The 25,490-nt window shown below is 44.8% G+C and overlaps 2 protein-coding genes across 4 annotated transcripts in view; one reads left to right on the forward strand and one right to left on the reverse strand.

The window, feature by feature from the left end:
* LOC8027434 (drebrin-like protein B) overlaps positions 1–18,249 on the reverse strand; it is a 20,935-nt gene extending 2,686 nt beyond the window's left edge. The window contains exons 1-12 of one of the 2 annotated variants that reach the window (XM_029975101.3): positions 18,082–18,249; positions 17,642–17,697; positions 17,417–17,529; positions 16,049–16,123; positions 14,601–14,738; positions 13,848–13,925; positions 13,667–13,753; positions 13,482–13,604; positions 10,900–10,980; positions 7,357–7,512; positions 3,972–4,179; positions 3,002–3,178 (exon numbers count right to left, since the gene is read on the reverse strand). In XM_029975101.3, the coding sequence (XP_029830961.2) occupies positions 3,002–3,178; positions 3,972–4,179; positions 7,357–7,512; positions 10,900–10,980; positions 13,482–13,604; positions 13,667–13,753; positions 13,848–13,925; positions 14,601–14,738; positions 16,049–16,123; positions 17,417–17,529; positions 17,642–17,697; positions 18,082–18,164 (1,375 nt within the window). In that variant the 5' untranslated portion in view covers positions 18,165–18,249. Of the gene's footprint in view, positions 1–3,001; positions 3,179–3,971; positions 4,183–7,356; positions 7,513–10,899; positions 10,981–13,481; positions 13,605–13,666; positions 13,754–13,847; positions 13,926–14,600; positions 14,739–16,048; positions 16,124–17,416; positions 17,530–17,641; positions 17,698–18,081 lie in introns of both variants that reach the window. The other variant, XM_029975100.4, reaches the window with a different exon arrangement.
* A 186-nt stretch (positions 18,250–18,435) lies between these two features.
* LOC8033729 (rho-related BTB domain-containing protein 1) overlaps positions 18,436–25,490 on the forward strand; it is a 179,503-nt gene continuing 172,448 nt past the window's right edge. For both annotated transcript variants that reach the window (XM_042287113.1, XM_042287116.1), the window contains exon 1: positions 18,436–18,510. The gene's annotated coding sequence lies outside the window, so the exon portion shown is untranslated. The remainder of the gene's footprint in view (positions 18,511–25,490) is intronic.

Here is a 25,490-nt window from a genome sequence, read left to right on the forward strand (position 1 = left end):
TCTTAAAATTGTCAGAAAATCGTTATGGGTCATTGTGGCTTTTACTACGATTGAACTTGAGAAATGGAAAGAAAATAGAATTGGCTTGCCTATTCTTCACTTCATTTGGCCCGAATAAGCGCCACAGTAACATATATTTTTTCAGTGTACACCTGTGAGCGATATGAAGATGAACAGCCCTCTTCTTGTTTTTGACGCTCCTGCAAGTTTTAAAACAAACTCAGTTCCAGAAGAGGGCTGGAACGCAAAGTTTAGACCCCAAGCCACGTACCATTTGAGACGCTGAGAGTTAATATAGCTTTAGGGAGCCGTAAAACAGGCAAGAAACCAGGTAAGGTGTTCACCTTCATATTGCCGGCGGGTGTACATGCAAAGTATAGGGAAAACACTTTTTGATTTTTCTGGATTTACTCAGGTGAGCCAAGCTTTCCACAATTTTAGCGAAAGCTTCCACAAATATCAGGGACCTCTGTAGTAAATCCCAGCACAATAAGTTAAGAAACCGATTTCAGCTTAAAGTGTGTTCAATACATTTCCCCATGCTGTAGATAACCCCGAGCACGAAACTGCTACTGATGCGGTGGGCCCACGCACGCATGCGACGGTGAGCCTGCAGGAATTGGCTTTTTCTCCGACTACTTGAACACAGAACTTGCCATACGGACGTTAAAAGTGAAATAACTCAAAGCGTGACATCCGAGGGTGATAATGGTGATGAGCTGCCTCCGGCCCCCCGCTTTATAGCCGATTCACACGACAGACCGAATCACGATTTTCGTCTGGGGACCGTGTACCACGTGACCGGCACGTCACCGATTCCTGCGATCCGCACCTCATCCACGGACACGCGGACTTATTAAGTCGAGCGCCTTTTCACTCCCAGATTTTCGGCAGGAGACGGTACAATGCTTTCTTGTTTTTGGACGATTAAAACAAAAATGACGCACCATTGTGGTGTGTGCGTTCTTTTTATCGCTCTAAGAGGGGCTTAGAACGATAAACTGGCAGCCGAAAGTGACCCCCAATTGGCCGCCGCCATGTTGCACAATTTTAATCACTAGACAGGTGACTTTATAGTTTTACGTCTAGATTTTAACGAAGTACCGCGCACAAATAATTGCTTATTGATCTTTAATAACAGTACTGACAAGATAAGTTATGTTTCGTTTGTTTTAAGTCCAAAATGTGCTTTTACGACAAAAACTCGGGCAGCTTCGCAATGCCTCTGCTAGATGCCGTCAGCCGCGGTGCTGTATTTTGGGTTTTCATCGGAGCTAGACACTGATCTCTGGGGCTAACAGTATTGAAAAATAGTTTATCATGTTTTTTTACCGCGATTGCAATGCGAATCTCGGCTCAGTTTTGTGTAAAAGCCTCAGCATTTGGTACAGTCACGTGTCTAGTGGTCAAAATTGTACAACATGGCAGCAGCCAAGGGGGGGGGGGGGGGGGCCCTTATGCCAGGTGAAGGGGATACTAGTTTATCGCTGAAGTCCCTTTACCTAGTTGGTTCACTTTGTCGCACGATTCTTGGTTCCACGCGTGAAACAAACTGCAGAAACTTTGTCTGGCTGACGCGACGCAGGTTCCAGTACTCCTCCGGGTCAGAAGCTACCGTCAAAACTCTTGTAGCATTCTGCGATTATTCTTGCACGTCCAATCAGGCTTTCACCGAGCAAGACCTTTTTATGGCTGTTGTGTACTCAAGTGTTGTGCACGAGCACGGGGTGTGTAAAGGCATCTCCAAACGCCCCTCCGCGAGCCCAGAACTTCGTTGCTTCTATGCCGAACCCTTTTCGAGCAGGACCATGCCTGTGTCACTGTCATGCAAAGCTAGTGGCACTTTGCACGAAGCCTATCACGGTGTTTTGTCTCAATCTGTATGTAACAGCGGCCTAAGATTATTTATCGCAGTAGCAAACACTGATTTCTCTCTTAAACAACGGTGACATGGTGCGATGTTGGAGTTTCGCAGCACTGTGGGGTGACGAACAGGTTCAATCCGTCCTCGCTCGTGTCTGCTCATCGTCTCCCTCAGATGGATGCGCTTGGGAGACGGACGAACCGTGGACATGTCATCACGTAATCAAACCGTCTGCGGATCAGTCCGTCGTGTGAATCGGCCATTATTAGGAGAAGTTAATCGCCGAATGGCTTCCGCAGCTGCGCAGTGCAGCGGTGGCCATTTGGAGGTGGTCTCCGAAAACATGACCTTGGGTGCTACGAGCTGCAGAACGCCACAATCCCAGATCAATGATTGCTCGTCTTTAATTAAAAGGTTCGTTCAGACTTTCATAACTAGGCTTCGTGCACAATTTTTGTCATTTTTTCCGTTTTTTGATACCAAGCATGCGCCCAAGTCGCAACAAGCACCCAACCCCTCCTTTTGAAACATTTGAAATATAACCAAAGGACATAACAAGTGCTCACTTCAGCAACCTTCTGAACGCACCCGAGCTAACTGAGGTGTTAATCTGCGTCGGTTGCTTCTACTAAAAACTGGTGCAAGTCGGTGAAGCTTTCAGTGCGTGCACCGGTGCAAAGCGGTGATGTGTAATGCAAGAGTGGTGGCATAAAACACGCTCAGTGAGAGTGGTATGGTTGCTTGAAGAATTCGGGGCTCCGCCAGATCCCTAACGCTGCACTTTCGTCATTCCGTCGAATCGAACAAGAGCCTACTCTACCACGTCACCGTACCGCTTTTCTGCTCTCGCACCTAACAAGTGCCCATCTCCAACTTTTGGGTGGCCGTTTGCTCGGCATTTGACGGCAATTTAAAAATTCGCACAATTCGGACACTTTTCACCGTCTGACCAACTTTGAAATGAATGAGGTTCTACCGTACTCGCAGGCGCTGTTCCTGGAAAGGGAGACCTGTTGCGTGCGAACAAGTATGGTATATAGGAATATGACCACCACAATTGCCGTCCAGTTTCTAAACTTGCCATGCACATTTAGACTCGGTGCAAATTTCCCGCAACGGTCACGGGGCCGGACTTACCGGCTTGGTAGTCGTAGAGGGCGCGGGCACGCAGGCCGGGACCGGCGGCTTCGGCGGCACCGGCGTCTGCAGGGTCTGTATGCGCTGCCTGCATGCCGTTTTCGCTGGCTGCCTCAGGAGCGCTCTCGCTTGTGCATACCGGTGTCGAAACCGCCGCACGAGCAGCAGCAGGTTCTTCTGAAGTGACAGCACCATAGTTTCTTCAGTCGAGACGTGCGCCGAGTTGTACACAACTCCGACACAAAAGCCTTTATGAAATGCATCGCTACCCACCAAAAGGTTCAACATCCACCGTGCCAGATACAAGTTGTGCTCAGCGAGCCAAATTTTGAATGCATATATGCCGGTATGCTACTTCAATAACTGATTGACGACACGTATGAGGGTGAATCAATTTCAGCACGAAGAAACTAGTCTGTCCTTTCTCCAAATTCTAATTTTCGCTTTGACTCCCCTAACAATATGTACATCAGTTCATTTAAATTCTCATTAATTTGAAATCCTTAAAGCAGAATGGGCTCATCGGGGAACCTATTGTTGCCGCATCTTTATTTCGAAGCGTTTCCTATCTTCCATACCAAAATGTTTCCCCAAAAGCCTCGGAGTTGAGAAAGGCCTCCAGGAGTTACGGACAATCTATACTGCTCCTGTAAAGCTTCAGAAAGCCTCAACAAACCGCAATCGAATTGCTGTATCTCGTTCGTCTGACAGGCAAGCAGTATCAACCGAAAGTGTCCCCCAAGTTCTGTTGCGTGCCACACTATAAAGTCTCTGACAGAATGAGAAAGGCGACCCTTTCGAACGCTCGTCCTCCAGCATGCGCTCTTTGCCTTTGGCCATGCTTTGACTGCGCGTGCATGCTCCAGACTCGCGAGACGCCGTTATCGAAGGTAGGAAAGGGGTGCTGGAGACGGGACCACCGAACCTCCTCCCCATTGTTCTCATTCTGTCGGTACCGAGAGTGCATTACCTTCCCAGCTCTGATCCTCGTGGTCCTGGGGTGGCTGCTGGCTCGGGGGCAGTGCATCCCTAAGAAGGTTGCGTGTGTATGTCAGCTCTGTCAGTGGCGATGCCGTTGACGGCCCGTGGTTGTTCTGGATCGTATCTGTCGCGACACGTGCTGGGCTGGCCGCCGCCATCTCCAGCTGAGGCTGCCTTTCGGCGAGCTGCTCCGGCGGCTGCTGCAAATGCACCACTCCCGCAAGTTACATACTCTTCTCTCAAGACCCGAGGGCAAAAACGTGGGCCCTCATGTTTTGAAATGTAAATTTACTTGGGCTCTTGTCCGAACCGATCGGTAGTACTATTGTAAAATACTGGGGGAGCGCCCACCCCACTTTTACTGAAGGCTGGGCTAATCCAGACATGGGCGCTTGTCCAGTCAAATCCGGCCCTGAACCCTTTGAGTGCCATGCCCGAGTAAACTTGGGGCACGCTCCCCGGCACACCCCCTGATGCGCCCGAGTGTACCCGTTTCGAGTTTTCAATTTATTCCCGCCCCTTCTAACTTGACTCAAACTGACAAAATAATTTTTTTTTTTGCTGGGCAGTTTACTGGACTATATTTTTTAATTGTGGTTTCGCCTTTTCACGCCAGGTGGAATTTTGTGGAGACAACTTCCCCCGTATGCATTTCCGAGTCAACATTGTTTTTGAATGGCGAACCCACGTGCTTCTACTTCGCACTCTTTAATGGATGCTGAAATCTAGAAACTGCTAATGAATTCAGAATCTGATGACAGTGAAACTGCGTGTACTAGGGATACTGATAAAGTGATAACAAGTCGTTGCCACCTAAAAGGCCACTCAAAAAGAAAAAAACTCGACAACAGGCCCCAACTGGACTCCAGGTGACTTTGTTCCCAATGTTCACTTCAATTTAAAAGTGAACTCTTTTCTGACCACGGGAAAAGTAGCAATTTTCAAAGGATCTATGCAAACGCTTTTATTTTATTAACTAATTTGCGCATGGAGCACATCAAAATGTGACCAATTAGTTGATCTTTCAAAAGAAACGGGTTAGTATAATGTGGGAAAAAGATTTTAAAATTTTATTGTTTGAACTTACAATGTATGTGCGGAAGACGTATAAACACAGACACTTCTACAGTTATTCAAATTAAATGACAAATAGAAGAAAAATTCAGAATATACAAAATGCGCCCGACACTGACGGCTTTTACTTCTGAAAGTTAGCGTACTATAACTGACGTCTATTTTTGGTTTGCCAGAGAGTTAGCCTCCGTAAAATGTGCGCTTCTCAATGAAGGCATACTTACAGTGGTGAAACACAGATAGTACACCTCACATCCCCAGCAGAATTCTTTCTTTGAGTTCTACCTTTGTTTCGTCGTAACCTTGATTGCAGTAGCTTTATACTTAGCATTTTTGTCCGCCTTGTTGGGAACATAAAATGTGCACGCCGGCTCAGGACAGCATTGGAAATTACAGTGATTCTTACCAACAACCACCTGTTAAGCAATGCCTACAACAACATTTAAAGTTCTCTTGCGGTCTAAAAAAACTTTCAGCCTTTCCACTCTGGTGAAGAAGGAAGACCAGCGAAGCTGCACTATGGTGGAAATGAAGTAATGGCTGGCCGCAAGTCGGCAAGCCAGAGTGGAAAGGCTGGAAAGGTTGCACCATCTATGAGCGACAGCGGCAACCAGACAACTGGCAAGCCGGTTGTCTGGTTGCTGCCGTCGCTTATAGACGGCAGTAGCTGCCCAGAGTTTCGTGTCATCATTTGTTTGCTGACGGACACGATACCGGGGAAACTAGCGCTTGACCGCTCTGCTGTAAAAATATGCCACAATACAGTTGAAATATGTGAATAATGCCATCTTTGTTACGAAGACTGATGCAAGCAGTTAGCCGTGTTAGACAAGTGCAACCACCGTTCCCAAGACTATTTTTGACAGCCCATGAGCTTGTGATAAACCTCAAACCTACACTGAAACTGAAACTGAAACTGAAGTCCTTCGGCAATCCACGAGATTGTGGAACATAATTCTACACACTAAATTTAATTTCTTGACGGCGCTTGAAAACCAACGATGACCGGTGGCCTATGGGCGAGGTCAGGAAAGAGTTGAAGAACTCTTGAAAAGTAGAGCACTGTAACCTGGTAAATAAATGTACATACTGAAGCACGCAACCGCATTTGTGCGTTTAGAAACTAATCTTTTTTTTGTGCAGCAAAAATAACTTGGCACAGGGTGCACGCTGGGATGAAAAAAACCCGGCACTTAAAGGGAAACTGAAGCGGTTCAGTATTTAAGAAAAAACATTTAAATCTTCTTCATTTGGCCTCCAGAATTACGAATATCGAGATTATTTTTCAATTTGGTGCACGGAGGCTGCAGAAAATCCTTTTCAGAGCACCGCTGAAGCCCCTCCTTCCCTGAGCATGACGTCGTTTTGGGAGTTTTCAGAATCTCCGCTCTCGTGCATCTTCAGCACCTATTGAAGCTATGCACGCATACTCTCGCGATTTTCAGAAAGGTAAAATAAAGGCGTCACGACTGGTGCCAGTGCGGGGGAATATACCTGGAAAGTTGCAATTGCACGCGCTGCCCCCCACACGAGCAACAAGCGCTTGGCGGCCGAAAGATCCTTTTATGACGTAACAACTAGTCGGAGGTTTTTCGTGTTTTTTCACATTGAGCTACATCTTTGGGGAAAACAAATGTGATATTCACAGGATAAAAATACTCCAGAATTCAGCTCTAACTCGTTTTTTTCAAGAACCTCCTCAGCTTCCCTTTAAAGGATTAATGTACAATTTGCAGAATTCCCAAGTTTGGGAAATGTTAATAGCGGGCACTTGAGCAAAGTGGGCACTTCTGCGGCATTTTATGGTACTTTTTTTCGCGACAGCATACCTGTGGACTGGAGACGTCCCATCTCACACCGAAACGGAAAAGGTAAGTTCATAGAGGGAAAAGGTACTCCTTCAAGAAAAACGAAAAAGCGCACCAAACGGGATACTCGATATCTGAAATACACAATACCTTAAAGCCTTACCCTTGTTGCCAACAACCCAACACCTTTTACGGTTACAAGGAATACCGGTACACGATGGTTCAACAGATACAAAGATGGTGTCGAAACTGCATACATCACCTAATGCCATGCAGCTCTGCTACCCAGATTGAGATTGAACTATGACAAACTCAATATTCTGTTTAGCAGACCTTTAACAGCGTTATAACACCAAACAGTAATTCTACCAAAGAGGCTCGAAAAGTTTTCGATGAGTGATAGTGCAGCAACACAAACTGGTCATCCCTAGAAGTGACACGCACAAAAGATAGGAATGTTTGCACCCAGAGTGGGGTCGGTTGTGTACTTGCCTGAGAGGTGCCAGCGGCTTGGGGTTGCCGTTCCGAGTGTCCAGTGGTGCGATTCTGGACAGAGACCGCCGGCGAGGCGTACGTGCCTGTGTACGTGCTCGGCTCAAACATGGCCTTGGCGTTGAACGTGCGCTGCGCAATCAGAGCCTGTGCCTCCTGTGACGAGCGAGAGACAAGCACAGATCAAGTTTCAGCTAAATTTAATGTAAACTTGCAGAGACAAAGTGGTTTCTGATGAAACTTTGCCGACAACAGCGGCGCAATTATAGATGGTCTGCTCTATTCGGCAATAGCAAAAGACTCCAAATGATCCACATGTGCCGTGGCTATACACATTTTGTGACAATAGTGTTACTATTTTTGGATAAGTTAACTACGACACTTCTGGTTTGGTTGAAGTGCGCGCGATAAGGCAATACTGGAATAAAATATTAAGGTGGGCTAGTTGCATAAGCATCATGAAAGACAAATAGCATGAAGGACAGACAAGTATCTGGAACCAAGGTTTGAGATACCGGTAGCACTAGTCCTGTGTGTTGTCTTGTCCTTGTCTATCCTTCAAGCTATTTTTGTTTGCAACACTGGAAAACACCCATTTTTGCAGGATATATGCTCTTATGGTCGTCTTATGATCACGTTACAGGGGCTAGAATACAACTATCGGGTGGTTTCACGAAACACCTTTTCACTTTTGGTAAGCTGGCTGCGGCCATACTGGGAACGTTTTCCGCCATTTTTCCTGTTTGCCTGCATGCGATCGATTCCTCATTAGTGTCGTTTCTGGTGTTGATAAAATGCAGAAGCAAGGACATGGCTCCAGTGATGACAAAACTCAAGAAGTACCATTGGGGACATATTTGGGTCGCCTAAGCCCAAGTTTATTCTATTCCTTCTTTCTTCAGAGCTGCCCCGGTGGCATCTGCCAGCACATTTTTGGCTACCAACGAGCGCTCTTGGGATATATAAGTGCGAAACACTCGCATGACAAACAGTGCATGCAAGTTCGTCGTCTGCTTCACACATGTAGTCACGTTACTTCCGGCCACGAGCTTCCGTGCTCCTGTTTTGGTTTCGAGCAATGGAGTTCTTTGGCTTTATTAAAATTATATGGGACTCTGCAGCAAAATATTGATTGATTAGCCTCCTGACACCCTACTAAATGGCCTGGCAAAAAATAAAAAAAAATTTTTTTTTGGAGGGAGTTTTATTTATTCTTGTGAGAGTGCTTCATCTATTTTAAGTGAGAGAGCGTCATCTATTCTAATTACTCATGGTGGGCTAGCATTGCCGCTATGCTCGCAAACGCAAAGTTGGACTCCCTAGAAGATAGAAGAAAAATTGCTAGCCTCAAGTTTTTTCTATGCACTGTACCAACAACAAATAAATATAGCACGAGAAAAATACCTCAAGGCCCCCTTCGTGCACCCAAAGTGAACCAAGCATAACAAGACAATCGGGTCGTATTCAGCCAAAAATAACACATTTAAATATTTTTTCTTCCCCCACGTTTTGATGAATGAAATACGTTACCAGAAACAATCGTAAATAGCACATCAGCGCAGTCTTTTGCCGAGACTCTCACTTCTATGCATTAGCATAACAATCTCCCTGTACATTTTTTTTTCTTTGTTTTTAATGCCTTCTTTATATTGTTGAATGCCTTGTACAACTGTATTGCTTCTTGTTTGTACAAATGCCCACCTCTATATGGGTCTTCAATGACCTACAGCATTGATAAATAAAAAAGGGCAACCCCGGTCAAATTTCGATGTTGAGAAAACAATGCAGTCCTACGTCGTATTGTGATAATTCAGCCAGGCCGAGTAGATTCGGCTGGAATTCCATCTCTACGGTCGGCCACAAATGCCTGCACGGATCAACAAGGCAGCACCACCGAGCCCTTGAGACTAAGTTTCGCCGCCCTCGCCTTCTATGGAAGATCAAGTTCCTGGTTCCTGCCGAAGGACCGCAGCTTGGAGTCCAGACTACAGAGAGAATGCAGCGGAAGGGGTAGAGCTAAACAACGAGGCCTTCTCTTTCTTGCGATGGAAGAGAAGAGAGGGACAGTTGGACACCGAAGAATAAGAGATGCGGACGTGTCGAATATGGGGAGACCTCCGAAGGGGATAACCGGCAGTCAGGGATAAAGGCAGTCAAGAAACACGAAAGAAGACCTGCTGGGGATACCTGCGAGTCAGCAGCCAACGACGAGACTGCTCATCGCCTGCTCAGCCCGCAAGACGACTGCAATCGTGAGCCAGCCCATCAATGACCATTAGGAATATAAAATAATGTTCAAAAAGCAGCCTGATCCGTGTGCTCCGAATACCTAAACTCACGGTGAACCTACAGCACCAGTTATCTGTTAAAGTATCATCTGAAAAGCCTACACGTAAAATATTAGGATGCAATTCTGCCTACAAGTTTATTAAACCGGCCAACAAAGTCAGAGCAGCTCCACGGTCACCAAGATCTGCCCAATCTAGCGGGCGACACGCAACGCGCGGAGCAGCGCAGTCAACGCCGCTGAGCAGACACAGTCAACACTGTGCAGAACGTCAACTGGAAGAATTGTTTTGTTCGTTTCTTACTTTTCGAGGTGCGGAGCGCAAGGGCAAGAAAGAAAAAGGCTTGAGGTACACCTAAGCACTTCTTACGAGTTGTGAATGCGAAAGCATGCATGCCGCTCTTCCATTCCATTTCCGTCTGCGGCATACTTGCGTCGACGGTCGAGTGCACACGCTAGCTCTCCCCGGCGCGCTGACCTTGGGCGTGGAGTGGTAGTCGCTGCCTCGCGGACATGTAGCGCCATGGGGTGGCGGTCTTTGAAAGTGACGTGCAGCGGCCAATGGGAGCCTCATTTCTTGAAACTATGAAGCGTGCCAGCCAATGGGACCAAAGCCAAAATCCATCAGCTTCACTCCGCTCCTTTGGGAGGAAACTAGGTGCCGTTTGGCTAGGCTTTTCACGTGGTTTCATAGCTCGGAGCTGGCTTCACTTGGAGGAAGGAGTTTAGGTGCCGTTTGGCGCGGCTTCAAAGCTGATGACGTTGGCTCGCTCCATGGGACAGTTAATGGTTTCGCATTAAAAAGTGTGTGTGGGGCGCCATCCGCCACTTTGGTTGATGACATAGCCGACGTCTCCCTATCATGTGATGTCCAGTAGCTGACGAGCAGGACCAATGTCGCCTGCCACGGGCAAGGTTTCGGTTTCGCTTTTGTTATTTTCGTTTAAATGAGGTTTGCAAGAAAACTATTGAGCTTTTCGGTAAACGAATGACATAGAACCATTCTATGAGTAGTTTTGACATGATAATCACCCATTATTCCACAATTTTCGGACTTGACTGGAGTTGCCCTTTAAGAGAGTCGGAAAACATTGCCTCCATGCTTTCAAACACATAGGGCGAAAGTTTCCAGCATGGATTCCAGCGAGATTTCAAGCCGGAAGTATGTCATACGAAACTGTCCCTTAGGTAAACCCATTGTGCTGCAGAGTCGCCCGTGCTACCAAATATAGTATTCTAATTCTACTGATGCGCACCTCATTGCGCTGTGTCCTAAGGTGCTGGGACCGCCGCTTGCGGTCCTCTTCGTCCTGCATGTCTTCTTGCAGTTGCTGTTCCTGCGCAAAAGATTGTTGTCCGTAACTAGAGATGCTGCAAACTTTTTGTAAACCTGAGGTTCGAAGATTGAACCAAGGAGCTAGAAAGGTTCGAAAATGTTTCGAAATGCCGAACTTATTACATAAAATATTTGACGATTCCCAAACTTCCAAATTTTGGCGCAAAAAAAAATTCATTGTTTTTGAACTTTCGAATTTTTTGCGGTATGAAATTTAACATTTTTCGAACTTTAGAATTTATCATGCAAAGAAATTAAACTATTTTCGAACCTGCAAAGTTCAAAAGTTTGACGAACTTCAAAATTCTTAACAAGAGTTTGCCGATGTTTGAACAAGCTAACCCTTATAGGTTCGAGCCAACAGATATAAATAACACAAGATATCAATGTGTGAAGTGGGGTGAAAATTGCACTGGAGTTTTACTTAGCTGATCATACCCCAAACGACTCACTTTTAAAGTGTTAAAGGGACACTACAACGACATTTCGGCGCTCATTTTTTGGTCTATATGTGTTCAAAAAAGCATTACATCAAACATACCAATATCTTGTTAAAAAAGTCACGAAAAGGAATTTTAAAACGAATTAAACGATTAGCAAAGAGCACCTGGTGGATGTCGCTAACGCCTCACTTGTAATGCCCGTCTAGGAATTTTGACAGCTAGTGACGGAGGTTGTCTCGCCTCCGGCCACGACGAGAGAAGAGGGGCAGGAGGAACTTCCCTCTTCCTGAGAATGCCTTTTGTGTGTCGCAGAAGTCGCTATTGTCCCCCTACAAGATTAGAGAAGATTAACCCGTCACTCAAAATTCGTACAAAAGCAGCCGCTTCGGTGGTTGGAACGACTAGGCCATCCTCTCAACGTCAGCCTCGCCGTAGCTTTGCTCGTCCTGAGACGACCTACATCACGATTGCCTTGGATGTCACGCGGTCTCCGCTGGGCCTTCTCCGAGCGCTTGCCAGAGTGGGCCGTTTATAACGAAAACTACAGCCACCAGGCTCAAAATAAAAACGTGCGATTGTCATTTACGGATATTGTGGATCATATTCAACCTATTTTTGAACACGACGGGTACATTTCAAATTTCATTGAAGTATCCCTTTAAATGATCACTTCGGGGTCGTCTCGGCCTCATACATCTTTCTTTCGGCTTCTGCACAGAGCCTTTTCCACGTACAGCTCCTTGGGTTACCTTGAGGTAACCTGTCGGCCAACAGATTCTTGCAGGCTAGAAATTCCACTTAAGTGCTTTGCTGAGGCGTCCCTCATAGCTCAAACTTCCTCGACTAAGCAACTGGTCGGGGAAAGGCGCGACACTGATGGGCTACAGCGAATGCCGCATCGGTGCTTACTTCATTATCCTTAGTAACCGACTGCATTTTAAAACAGCCAATATCTCCATTTATCGAAGAAGTTCTAGACAGCGGAAATATGGCTAGCCCAATGACAACCACTTGTGACCTGATCAGCTGTATTTTCGGGGACCGGGAGGTCCCCTATTGTAGTGTGCTTGTGTTCTCCTCGACCTTGAGTTGTGTCGGATGCTGTGCATGTGTCTTCTCCATCCCACGGGTCATTCCACCGAAAATATACGCCCAGAGCAACTAAAAGGGAAGCCTGGATTGGATGCCTTTCTGTGCATGCGTTTTTTGGTAAGTTGTCTAATGCCATCATTGCATTTAGCAGATGTTTGATCGGATTGCTACTAGTTTGCAAAGAAGAAGGAAGTATGTTTACCTGACCGCCTCGGGGCTTTTACTGAACCGTTCAACCAGTTCAGCTCGTGTTTCATAAGTTACAACAAATAACGAGTAATAGAGGTATGCCATAATTACCACAGCACTGAGAAGGAGCATAATTCACGGCATAAGAGAAATGGGCAACGTTTTCAGTGAAATTTGTAGCACACATTGCAATTTTTTTAGATGAATCCATGACAACTTCATTTGAAACTACGGAATTTGATCTCCGTCCATGAAATTCAAAGACTTTATACCTAAAATCGAAACTTTCAAACTTTTAGAGCTTGTACCTCGGAAAAATTAGAAATCCTTGAATTTTTCAAATTTGAATCTTAAAATTTGAAATGTTCGATTTTTCTAACTTGATTTGTCAAGAACTTTTAAATCTTCTAACTCAAACTTTCAGAAATCTTGACATTTTCTAATTATTCGACTTCGAACTTGAGCGGGGTGCTAAAGTTTTCAAACTTTTGAAATCCAAATCTTGGCAAGGTTCGAAAATTTTTAAACCTATCGATCTCATAAACTTGGGAGGTTCGCGGCATCCCTACCCATAACAATGCCATGAACTTTCATCCCAAGCGCAGAGCACAAGGAATCTCACAAAATAGTCACACCCGAACCAAGAGGACTAAACTGAAGACAACTTTGCGTAGATAGAATAGTACCATTGAAGCGGTTGGTTATCTGCTTTAAATAAATAAACGCTTATACCCTTTGATACAAAGCTCATCTTTGAAAGGTGACATCTTGGACTTACCCAAAGCTTCTTGTTCACTTTATTGTGTGTCGAGTTCTGGGCATTCTTCTCGGCTTCTCGCATCTTGTCTATGGACAGAGAGCGCTCCTTGAACCATTCCTCGCGAGCCCTGGCGTCCTTGAGCTGTGGAAAGAGGACACATTCCTCCAGATTCTTGCCTAATGCATTGTTCAAAGCCAACTTACCTCACGCTCCTTCACTTCTTCGGCAAGCCTGTTCCTGGCTGCCTCGGCTTTGACCTTCTCTTCCTCAACGCGCCTCTTCTCTTCTTCCTGGGCAGTCAAAAACAATCGGCACTCAAATTTCCCTAACAACCGTCACACTTCTGCAGGCAGGGGTTTCAGAATGGAAACCCACACAACGCACCTGCTCCTTCATCCAGAATCTTTCCCTCTCTGTAGAAGATATTTCCCTGGCAGGTTGGATTCGTTTGTAAACACTTCCCTGGAAAAGACCATGGCATCAAGAGCGCAAGAGGAAACAAATTAAAATACAGGGCTGGGCTGGATACTTTAAAAGTGCACCTTCGATACTGATAGCCTTGAAAATTGTATTCTGGATGGCGGTACAAGACATATATAAACTTGTTTCAAATGCAAATATCCGATACTCAGTCTTAGATACACCACAGAAATCAGATCCCAAATTTTTTGGAAAACCAGGGTTAACAAATATAACATCAAATTACTAGCCTCCACCATGCTCATTCGTCCTAGGTTAGAATACTGCAAATTGACACGCAGAAACAGCAATACCTTGAACCTGAGACTGCTCGAGTTACTTTTTATCTTCTTGCTTTTGCCACAGCTAAGATACTCATGTATTCGTCTTTATTTTGGCAATCCGTTTACGCTGCAACTGAATAAGCAAGGTGTCCGCTGAACAAGACTAGAAGAAAATGCAACTCCGAAATTAGAGGAACATTTCTAAGAAAATTGTGTATCCTCAAACTGATGCTTCAAAAATGTACCTTTGATATCAATACTGTGGTACAGATTTTTTCTTGGCAAGCGATAGCAGATGCACAACTTTATCTAAAGATGCTAGCAAAGGTGCACATATCTTCGACACTGCCCAGCCCTGCTACAATGTTTCATGTGGAAGTGAGAGGAGGTCTACTATGGGTTTTGTGCTCTCCGTAGGATCAGAGCGTTGCTTGAAATTGAATGTCGACGCAGTGCACTTGGACACCTTGTCCAAAATCAGTGCAGGCTCAACGTCGTCTTCCGTCCTTGCAGTAATGGTAATGTGGGAGCCCTGCAAGCAAGGAACACTGGTTTTGGAACAGGTAAAATGACAATCAACAAACATCCAGGAGAAATCTTCTACCTCGAGAACTCTTGAACCCTATAGGTAGGGCTCCGTGTTTTCGAAGTTTATTTTTCGTGAAATTCGGAGGGTGTTTTTCGGAGTTTATTTTTTAGCGAAAAGTCGGTGTTTATCGGAGTTTATTTTTCACATATCCCCAATTCTCCGAAATTCGGAGATTAATTTCGCAGTGTTTTTTATTAAAAATAATAAATAATAACCGCATGCAAACGTATGTCAGATAAAAAATAAAACGCACTTGCATCAATTAAGATTTCTTCAGTTGACTTTGACATTGGTGTCATTGACAGTACTAATTTGTCCCACGACAAAAGTCGCACACAAATGTTGCTTTGATAAACGTCGATACCTTAAAATCAATAAACTGCCAGATAGCCGCAAGGAAGCTCGTAGTCATCCCATCAATCTATCCCGCTGCCGCACGAGGTGGATGTAATAGAGAAGGTTCAACTGCCCCTCTTCCCTATTTTATACAATCTCTATGGTCCATAGCTTTCACTGTTTCCCCAGAAACATACCATCTCCTTTCTTGAAATCCCAAATCCCATGGCCCAAACTGGAAACCGAAAGAGTGGCTTTTGTCGTGACACGAATGGTACGATGACCTGTTTCCCTGAACCCTGCCTTGACGAGACAAGCCGTAAGACCCCCTTTTGACAACGGTCCGAGGCTTGAAAGATAATTATGGTGTCATTTTCCCAGGACCATTGAACCTGCGCTGCCGAAAATGTAAGAAAAAAAAAAAAAAGAAACAGAAAAAAAAATATATATATATTTTGTTTTTTATTGGGGGGGAGGGGGGGGGGGTGGCATGGGCACATAAAATTCGGAGTTTATTGGATAAATCTCAATTGCCAAAAATTTTACCGGCGGGTGTTTTTCTGAGTTTTTCGGATTTATCCGAAAACACGGAGCCCTACCTATAGGCTACTAGTTCAGAAACAGCGGGGGTGTCCAAGTGGGAGGTTTCGCCCCTTCTGTGCAAGGCCCCTTAAACCCATCGGGCCCCCAAAAGACCACGTTCCTAATATTATTTAAGGCAACGCCAGCATTTTTAACCATGGGGCATTGACGTGCGTTCAAAAGTCAGCAGCACCAGCTACAACTGAAGTAGGGTTACAGCCAAGTACCACTACACGTCTAGTGCTACTTGCCAGTAAAAAAATACCCACAAGAGGGACAAGGCCTTTTCCTACGATATCTGCCACCAAGTTGGGACAGGCATCAATTCTATGTACCTTGAAGAAACGGTCAATGTCCATGAAATGGTTAGCACAGCAGCCTTTCTTGACTAAAGGTGCTCCCTCACCTTGCTGAAAGAAAGGACAGGATACATGCTTAAACAATAAAAAACTAAGCATTGGCAGCAAAAACCTGTACTGAAGACATCAGGTATGCTCAGTTTCGTGAAGCGCCAGAGGTGTTACTCTGACCATGTCAAACTCCTTTACTGATCTGCCAACACTTGGCACGTCCTGCAACCAGGGGCGGATCCAGAGCTCCATTTTTGGGGGGGGGCGGGCAGGAAAATTTGTAAGGATACTATTCTCTCATTCTTGTGTACTGGGAGGTCCACCCATGCAAGGCATTGACCCATGTCAAATTGCTCTCCAAGAAGGGGAGAGGGGGTTGACTTTGTTTTGGGTGGGGGGGGGGGGGGGGGGGGGGGCGGGCGGCCGGCCGCCCCCGTCACGTCATCCCCCCCCCCCCCCCCCCCCCTGGATCCGCCCCTGCCTGTGACGGCCACAACGGAAGGAGGGTACAGCAACTCATGGTGCCGAAACACCGGCGCTCCCAGCGCCCTCCCGCGCAGCCATTGCAAGTTAAGAAACATATACCAGACAACTTTTATAATGCACACGGTTGCTTACTTAAGAATGGTAGTACGAAGATTGACTATTAGGGTATGAGGCACTAAGTTCCCAGTCATAAGTTAAATACCTAAACATGACAAAAATCATTGTCTGTCAATCTGCCCGACAAGCAAACACCGTCCAAGTGCGTGAACTTTTTAAAATGTCTTGCTCACGAAAACGGTAAGCTCGTGCAGCGCGCAGCTGTGCTCTCGATAATTTTGTTTTCGAGGTACGAATTTGAATGATCTTTTACAGCAGAGCTGTTAAGGGCTAGGTTCCCCAGGATCGTGTCCATCTATGTCGACACAAACCTACCTGGACAGCTACCGCCATCTATAAGCGACAAGCACAGAACCAGTATGGTTTCCGCCGTCGCTTGTAGATGGCGGCAACCTTTCCAGCTATAATAGAAGAATGGATAGTTGGGCGCGTCGGTGGGAATTCATCGTAGGAAATAGCGCAAAAAACAGACGACGACGAAGAAGCACACAGTGTATCGAGTACCAGCTCCGCTGGTCTTCCTTCTTCACGAGTGGAAAGGCTGAACGTTTTTTAACGGGTGATGTTTTTTTTTTCTTTTAAATGTGCAAAACTCATTACACAGCTTTTTTTTTTTTTTTTTTTTCGTAGTTCTTGCACTAACGCCTTCAGGAATTCTGATAATACGCGAAATTTTCCTCACGTTTAGTAGTTATGAGAAACCCAAGCGATCAGAACCAGCAGTGCCACCGCACCCGGCCCGACACTCACCCAGTTGATGAGAATGAACTTGGAAAGGCTCGTGTTGGGGTCTTCAACTTTGCAGAACGCGTACATTATTTTCCCGCAGTTAAGCTCCTCGACTAGCTCCTCTAGGCCACCATCTACGAACAAGAAGCAAACAGAACAATATTCCTTCCGTTCAACACACGTGCTCTGCTTCGAGGCACGGCTGACAGTCGATGCCAACCGCACCAGTTCGGCGAATGACCTCACCTCCTGTGGATACCACGCAGAGGTCGTACGACTGTTTATCGTACCCGAACAGTGCCCTGCGTACATAAAATAGTTATGAAAGGGATTCTGAGAAGAAGACAAGAAGTTGCCCGGCTATCGCGCCGACACCAATCATCACCGGCTACAAACGTCCGCGCTCAGGAAAGGTCACTCGACCACACGGCCGAGTGGCACAATAGCTGAACTTAAGGACGCACCAAGTTGAACCGGTTGGTTCACTACACCGCATGCTTATGAGCTGGTTGACTCTAAACCCTTCAAACGAGAAAACAAGAGCTGGGTAGCACCGCTGGTGCCAGATGGCATCCTCTCTTATCTCAATCGCCCCCACTGCGCTTAGAGACACGGGCGTATAACAATTTTACCCACAATCAATGACCGCGACCATGCAACCGCTATAAGCGAACAACTTGGGTTACCAATTCGTGCTCGTTTTATCGTCCACGACGTCTTTCCAAGCGCCGAGCAGCGCATCTTTGTGGCTCACCAAGTTGACAGCCATGTTTGCAAACAGAACGAACAGAACCTGTGCCGGTTCGCAAGCCTCGCACCACGCCGCGTAAAAGGCGCGTTACTAGGCCAGTTTTAAGTTCATTTACGTTAGTCTTAAACGTTGCTAGTGTAATCATTTATACATTTATGTAAAATACCCAATGTTTTTATGATATATTTTGTTTATTTTCTTAACGGTCGTGCTTTGATTATTTTTCTTCTAAAGAAACCCATGAAACGCTGTAGAGATGGCGCTGACAACGTGACGTTCTTGACGTCTACGGCAAATTCAGCGATCCTACATCATACTCGCTTTTGACAAGTGACTCTGGAGTGCGCGAGTGAAAACTATCTTGGTGAGTTTCCCTGCGTCATTTTTTTTCCTGGCTCCTTCCCATTATTCTGCCGCGTCCCTCGCACCCGAATGCTTCGCGCATTTATTGTGACGCGTAGTTTGCAGAATTTCTACTATTGTGGTTCCGTCACCTGCGATGAATGAGAGCCACCGTTCTCTATCCCTTTGTTGTCTAATTGTCAGCTGACTTTGGTGATGCGACTCGAGATCCGGTGAAACGCGCCTTAAATGTTTGGATTTTTCTGAAATTTATTTTTTGAAGTACCGTTATTCTTGAGCGACCCGCCAGTCGACGCACTGCTGTTTTACCAATGGCGTTTTGGGAATACCAAATTTAAAACACTGAATTCACCCGCTCGTGCGCTTCGTTGGTCGCTGTGTTTGTAAGCGCCAATCAACGTCGCGTGCTGCGAATCTCGGGAGTTTGTTTGGGTCGACAGTCTGGAAATCCTCCGAGGCCAACAGGAACGCATCTTCGTCTGCATAACTTGGCAGGTTCGCGCGGGAGAGAAGCGTGCCAGATCCGTTTTCTCCGCGAATCGCTCGTCGGATATGTGTGCATTTCGGCTCGGTTACGCGCTGATCGAACTAGTAAACATCGGGCTTCGGTCGGCGATGACGAGCGATTGCGTCAGATGTCCACCGTGTAACTTTCTGCGCCTTTGGAATTCTGACGAGCATACCTATATTGATCAGCTGTTTTCGTTGCAAACACGTGACGGCGTTTTCTGGGAAGCACGCGCGTCTGTTGTCAGCAGGCGATCGAATGCAGACGACGCCCGCGGTGGTTGTTTCGTTCCAGTTTTTATTCGTGGTTTTAGAACCTTTGTCGCGGTGCTGGTACTTTCCATGCCGTTGTTGTGTTTTTATCTCCTGCAAAGCAGCAGAAATACAGCTCCGAGCAACAAGCTAGCCTCGAGAACGATAAACCCGAGTTCCCTTTTCTCCGCGCCTGCGTTTATTTCGGTACCGTTGTTATCTTCTCTGAAGCCGCGATTTCCGTGTCGCTATCCAGGGCTCGCAAAACAAACAAAAAGGGCACGAAACACAAAAAGTGTACTAGTTTTTTTTTTTTTTTCTTCTTTCTTGCTTTTAAATGGCTGCAAAGAGTTCAACTGCGCCTCAACAGCAGCGAAAGAGAGAGAGAGAGATAGAGAATAAGGAATATATATATATATGATGTCCAGCAGTTCGTGGTCTTATCTGAGCGCCAAGTATTCTTTATACCCCTAACAATCTGCTTTACAAAAAAAAAAAAAAAAAAAAAAAAACCCGACAACAATCCTAGCAAATTGTAGTAGATAAGGGAGACAGTAACGCCTGTGACCCGTGTCAACACCTGACTCCGCCCGTCTTTCGTTCGTCGTAGTTGAGTTTTTGTAAGGGTTGCGCGTGGTCTGCATCTACGTGTGTCTGTGTTCTGTCATCGTGAGTCAAACTGGGCTTTATGCCAAAAAAGAAAGCTTATTCGCGCCCGCGTTTTCTGCGCAAGTTTGACGTGCCACAACCTCACGAGGTTTGCAGGAGGTTTCTTGTTTACAGATGTCACCTATAGCGACTCCACGTCTAAATACCCGTACGAAAAAAAGAAAAAAAAAATTATATTGGCGTAATTTAGCCATAGCGATTACGTAAGCATGTTTTGTTTACAAACGCTAGGGAAGAATGAGCAGATATTTCCGCGCTTCTTTCCTCGCCCGTCCTTTGTTTTCCCCAGCGCGCGCTCCGCTGGCGTTTTTGGCGTTGAAGAATCAACGACCTCTGACGACATCCGGGGTTCTGTGCTGTTGCTCCTTTCGCTGGAAAAGGGGGCAGTTAGGAGGGGGGTATATTTGGCATCGGGTCGATTACCGGGTACAGGAACAGGCGAACGCGAGCGGTAGTTTTCTGCCGCTTGACGTGTAGGATTCGTGAACAGCGCGCGCGCATCGCTGCAGCGGTCGCTACTTTTTGTTTTCGACTTTTGTTCGGTATTTTGCGCGAGGGCCGTTTTCCCTTCACAACACGCGGGCAGTGCGGTGAAGAGCGAAGACAGCCGGCGCTTGGCTTGGCGGCGGCTGCGTGAAGTTGTTTCCCTATCACTATCTCTCTCCCTCCCTCATCTGCTTGCGCTCGGTATTCCTTTGTTAAGAAAAAGATCGCAAACAAGATAGGATTATTTCCTCTCATTAAACATAACAAAAGGGGTTCAGTCACGACGTCTTTAATATCCCAGAGAACTCCCGAAAGGATTGAACAAAGACCACCTTAACTACTTGAAATGTCGGTGAAACGTTTAACAGCCAATTCTCCAGGTGAACACCAAAAGAACAAAGAAGCGCGATATCTGTAAAAATATTTCGAATATTCTTGTCAACCAACTTGTCTGCTCCAAGACGTTAAATTGCACAGCCGAAGGCCCTCGTTAAATCTCGAACTTTGTTGTCCGTGTAGCATTTATGCTTTCTGGCACTGATGGCATAAGCGAGCTCGACAGTTACGAAAGTATTGGTGACCTCGTGAAATTAGATACGTTGCACAACAGGAGAACGATCCGTGGATTGATATTTCTGTATAAGATAGTAAATGTAAACGGTATAATTGATTCGCTACTTAATCACGTCTACTTTCGCGTTCCTCGCAGGTCTACTAGACTTTATTCTTTGTTTTATCCTTCTGATTTATTTCACGCATCGCCCATTACACGCCTTCAAGTATAATCATCTAAGACAGACTTGTGGGAATGTTAGCCTAGATATTTTTCATAGAGAGCAAATTTAGTAATGGTGTTGGTACCAGTTTTGTCCTAACTTTCCTTTTTGTTTCCTCCTTTTATCGTGTCGCAACAATTTGATTACTATCTGACATTGATAAGTGCACAACTAAGGAGGCGTCAAGCTGTTTGTGGGTCACTCAAAAAAAAAAAAAAAAAAAAAAAAACGGAACGGCCGGAAGGGGTTCTCGTGGCGCATCGCTGATAACTTGGGATAACTTGGGCACCTTATCACCCGGGCAAACGATGCTGAGTCACAGAGCTGTGGACGCATGCGCACGAGATCGAACCGTGTCGCCACCGTGCGGCCGAAATTGGAAACATGGGAAAGCGGGGATACCGCCGTGCGTCGTCTGCTACGGGCGCACATCTGGACGACGCAAGCCCGTTTCCGGCTCAGTTGGGCCCTCCTTATGAAATGTTTGTTTTTCTGTTTCTTCTTATTGAGAGTCGTGTGGTGTCGTTTCACACGCGTGTAAATTCAGCAAAGCAATTAAAATTGAGTCGTATGATATACTATAATTTTAGTGTTGTGGTTTGTAGAACCGCTGGTCCGACATATTTATTTATTTACAAATACCCTCAGGGCCCCGAGGGCCATTACAGAGGGCAGTAGTGGATTAGTGCGAGGCGAAACTTGGTGCTATCTGTGATGGTGACGATTTTATCGGGAAGGCCATTCCAGTCCATAATAGTTTCGGGTAGAAGTGAATTCTGGTGGGCTGTAGATTTGGTCTTGAGTCGGGCAATCTTACATGCGGGGTCGAGTCTTGAAGAAACATAATTGGGTGGGCTAAGGAGAGACGGATTCAAGGAGGGAGAGTGATACACTTTATGCAGGGGGCCAAGCCTGGAAATTTTGCGACGCAGAGAAAGGTCAGGGAGGGTTAATTGAGATTTCATTTCAGTGAAACTGGAAAAAACGGGAGTAATCGGGAGGAATCAAATCAAATCATTTATTTGCATCTGCAAGTACAGATGCCGGAGCCACGGGTAAAAAAGCCAACCTTTGTTGGCTTGACGGGGTCCGGGCCCCGAGAGCTTGGCAGATGGTGACAGAGAAGCAAGAAAAACAATCAGGGTAATAAATATGCAAAAAAAAAAAAAAAAAAAAACGCTTTAATTTAAAGGTTAACATAACTTAATACATATTCTGCAAAAGATAGGTACATTGATTTACGGTCTAAAGCTAAACTATAAATGTCAAGATTATCTAAAGAATATTTATTCAGTAATGTGGGTAGGTTATAACTTATAATGAAGGGACTGCAAGCCGTAATTTGTACGATAATGGGACACCCTCCTTTCCTCCGCGCAGCGGGTGCGGATGGTGGTGATATTTCTGGTTAAATTTGATGCATGCCTCAAAAAACCAATCACTTCTGGTGATGAAAAACAAAATGACCTAGTCAGAAGGTATTCATATAATCGATATATATTGATAATGATGTATTTTTGAAATAATGATTCGGTATGAAATAAATAATGAACATTTCCAATAAAGCGTAGCTCTCTCTTTTGAAGGAATAGTATTTTATTTAAATTTGATTTTGTCGTCGTACCCCAAATGAGATGACAATACGTTATTTGGGATTTAAATAATGCATGATATATTTGTAATTTTATATTTTCGGGGAGAATGAAACGGACATCGAGCAATAACGCCGACGATTTTGCATAATTTACTGGTAATATGTTTTATATGTTCATCCCAAGACAAGTTTTCTGAAAATATAACACCCAATGTTTTATGATTTTTCACTAGTTCAATTGGCTTAGAATTAAACTGGAGAGTTTTGTTTAGAGCTACATGTTTATTGATTGATCTAAATAATATTGCTTTATTTTTTGTTTCATTAATATTAAGCCCATTTGAATTTGACCACATTGCAAATTTGGAGAGCATGACATTTCCTTTGATTATTAAGTTATCCTCATCCGTGTCAGAGAGGAACAGACTGGTGTCGTCTGCATGCATTATGAAATGAGTGTCCTCGTCAGTATTCATAATATCATTTATATAAATATTAAACAGTAAGGCCCCAATATGCTACCTTGTGGGACACCATATCTGATCGGCATAAAAGATAAATGTCCATCAATGCACACACACTGCATACGATCTTCTAGATAGGAACACAAAAGTGAAAGTGAGGGACCACGAATGGCCGTACTGGTATCATTTGTCAACAGGTATTTTGTGATTGATGCTATCAAAGGCTTTGCTACAAATCTATAAATATGCCTAACGTCAAAAGTTCGTTTTCGATGAAATGAAACGAGCTGCGTGGTTTTGGACTGTTTCTATTGCATTGGTGAGAAATGAAAGGTGGCGATGCCAGATAGGTGAGGCTTATTCTAGTTTATGGTGAACGAGAGTAATATAGAGAAGTCTTTTGAGGTTAGAAGGAGCGGACTTGAAATTACGTCGAATATAACAAGAGAGCGATTAGCTGAGGATATGATCTTATCGACATGAACATTCCAGGACAAATTATTAGTTAAATAAACACCTAAATATTTATATTTATAAACACCTAAATATGTTTACACACATTTCTGTTATCTCGCCACAACCCATAGCTTTCATAAAACATCGATTGAAAACAAATACCTCCGACTTGCATAACAATGGGTATTGCTATGCAAGTCGGAGGTATTTGTTTTTAATCATGAATCCCGGCTTTTGGAACATTTTTGCATAAAACATTGAATGTTGATTGAAAAATTAACCAGGCTAATCGCACCCTTTAATAGACTAATCAATTGTAAATTCGTTACTTGATTTGTCTTCAGTCATATTGCATGAAAGACGTTAAAACTACTTTTTTTTTTTTACTCTTTTACTATGTAATATATTGCAGTCCAATTTTAAACTGCACACTGTGACACCTTCAGAGATATAAACACAGGAAGCCTTTTAAAGAAAAGTAATTTTTAATGTGTTATTTAAACAGTATAATCACCCTCAATGACAATTACAAGCACCTATTTGAAGTGATTTACCGTGCAAGCATGTGTCCTAAAAAATAAAGACGTCCAAAATATTAAAATAAGTATTTTATTTTTACTTTTCATTTTCCTGACATTCTCCCGCACAAACTTCCAACTAAACGGCAAAACAATATCGCATTTAAAGCATTATTTGAATATTCTGAAGGTTAATCGATGACCTGCCCAGTCCCGATATACGTTAGGTTAGGGCGAAGGGTTATCGGAAACTCTACGGAAAGTCGCTAGCCCTAATCAGGAAAAGAGTGTCGCTGCGGCCGATGCTGTCTGTGTCGTGATGTGGGGTAGTTTGTTGGAGTTTCAGAGTTTAGTACATTTGAATGAAGAATATTTGCCGGAAATTTATAATATTATCCTCTTGACTTCCGCGGCCCTCTCTCAGAAAATTGAAGCGGCTGAACCCACACCACCGAGAAGAGCATCTTGTTGCGTTGCTCGGTTACACTCGTTTATTACACTCGCGGCAGATATATTTGAACGGTTTGTTTCACTTGTTTCAGTTGTCCTGCCAACAACAGTTTGCGTATCGTAAATAGAAGAAGCACTCTCTGCTCATCGCAGTGTAGTAGAATTGTTCCGACTCGGAAAAACTTACCCACACTATGTCATTGGAAAGGGAAACATTGGCGGCACGGAACTTTTTTACTCATAGCGGCTAACCATATCACGGTAATTTTCAATACAACACTAGCTTTTCTTAATACGAAATATTTATATTCCTGCAAAAGCTAAAAGTAACGAAAAATGAATGCATAGAAGATGCGATTCCACAACCCACAGTACTAGCATTATGTAAGCATCCGGGTTAGAATTCCTTGTTTTGTTGAATTTCTACGCTGGTGAACCGATATATCTCTTTTTATATACACAAATATTTACCATAAATAGTGCTGTTCACCCGAAAACAAGCGTCCGTCGTGGTGATCCATGCTTCCCAACGTCTGCTTAGATAAGACGATGTATCCACTGAAGCGATTATTTAAATTTAGGCCGTACACTGGTAACGCGATCTTCACTGAAGCACCGAACGGTACCGCACCTTTTTCTAATAAAATCGTTTTCCCACCGATACTATGCGACAAAATAAACGGAAGAATCTACACCGCCCCGCGCGCGAACGTGGAAAGTCTATGGGGCGGCCATGCTTCTAGCCCCGCTTTGATGATGATGATAGCGCGGCAGTTGCGCCACCTCTAGGTCGATCTCGAGGCCAATAC

Source organism: Ixodes scapularis, unplaced genomic scaffold, assembly GCF_016920785.2.
Source record: "Ixodes scapularis isolate PalLabHiFi unplaced genomic scaffold, ASM1692078v2 PGA_scaffold9__187_contigs__length_104089568, whole genome shotgun sequence".
Taxonomy (NCBI): domain Eukaryota; kingdom Metazoa; phylum Arthropoda; class Arachnida; order Ixodida; family Ixodidae; genus Ixodes; species Ixodes scapularis.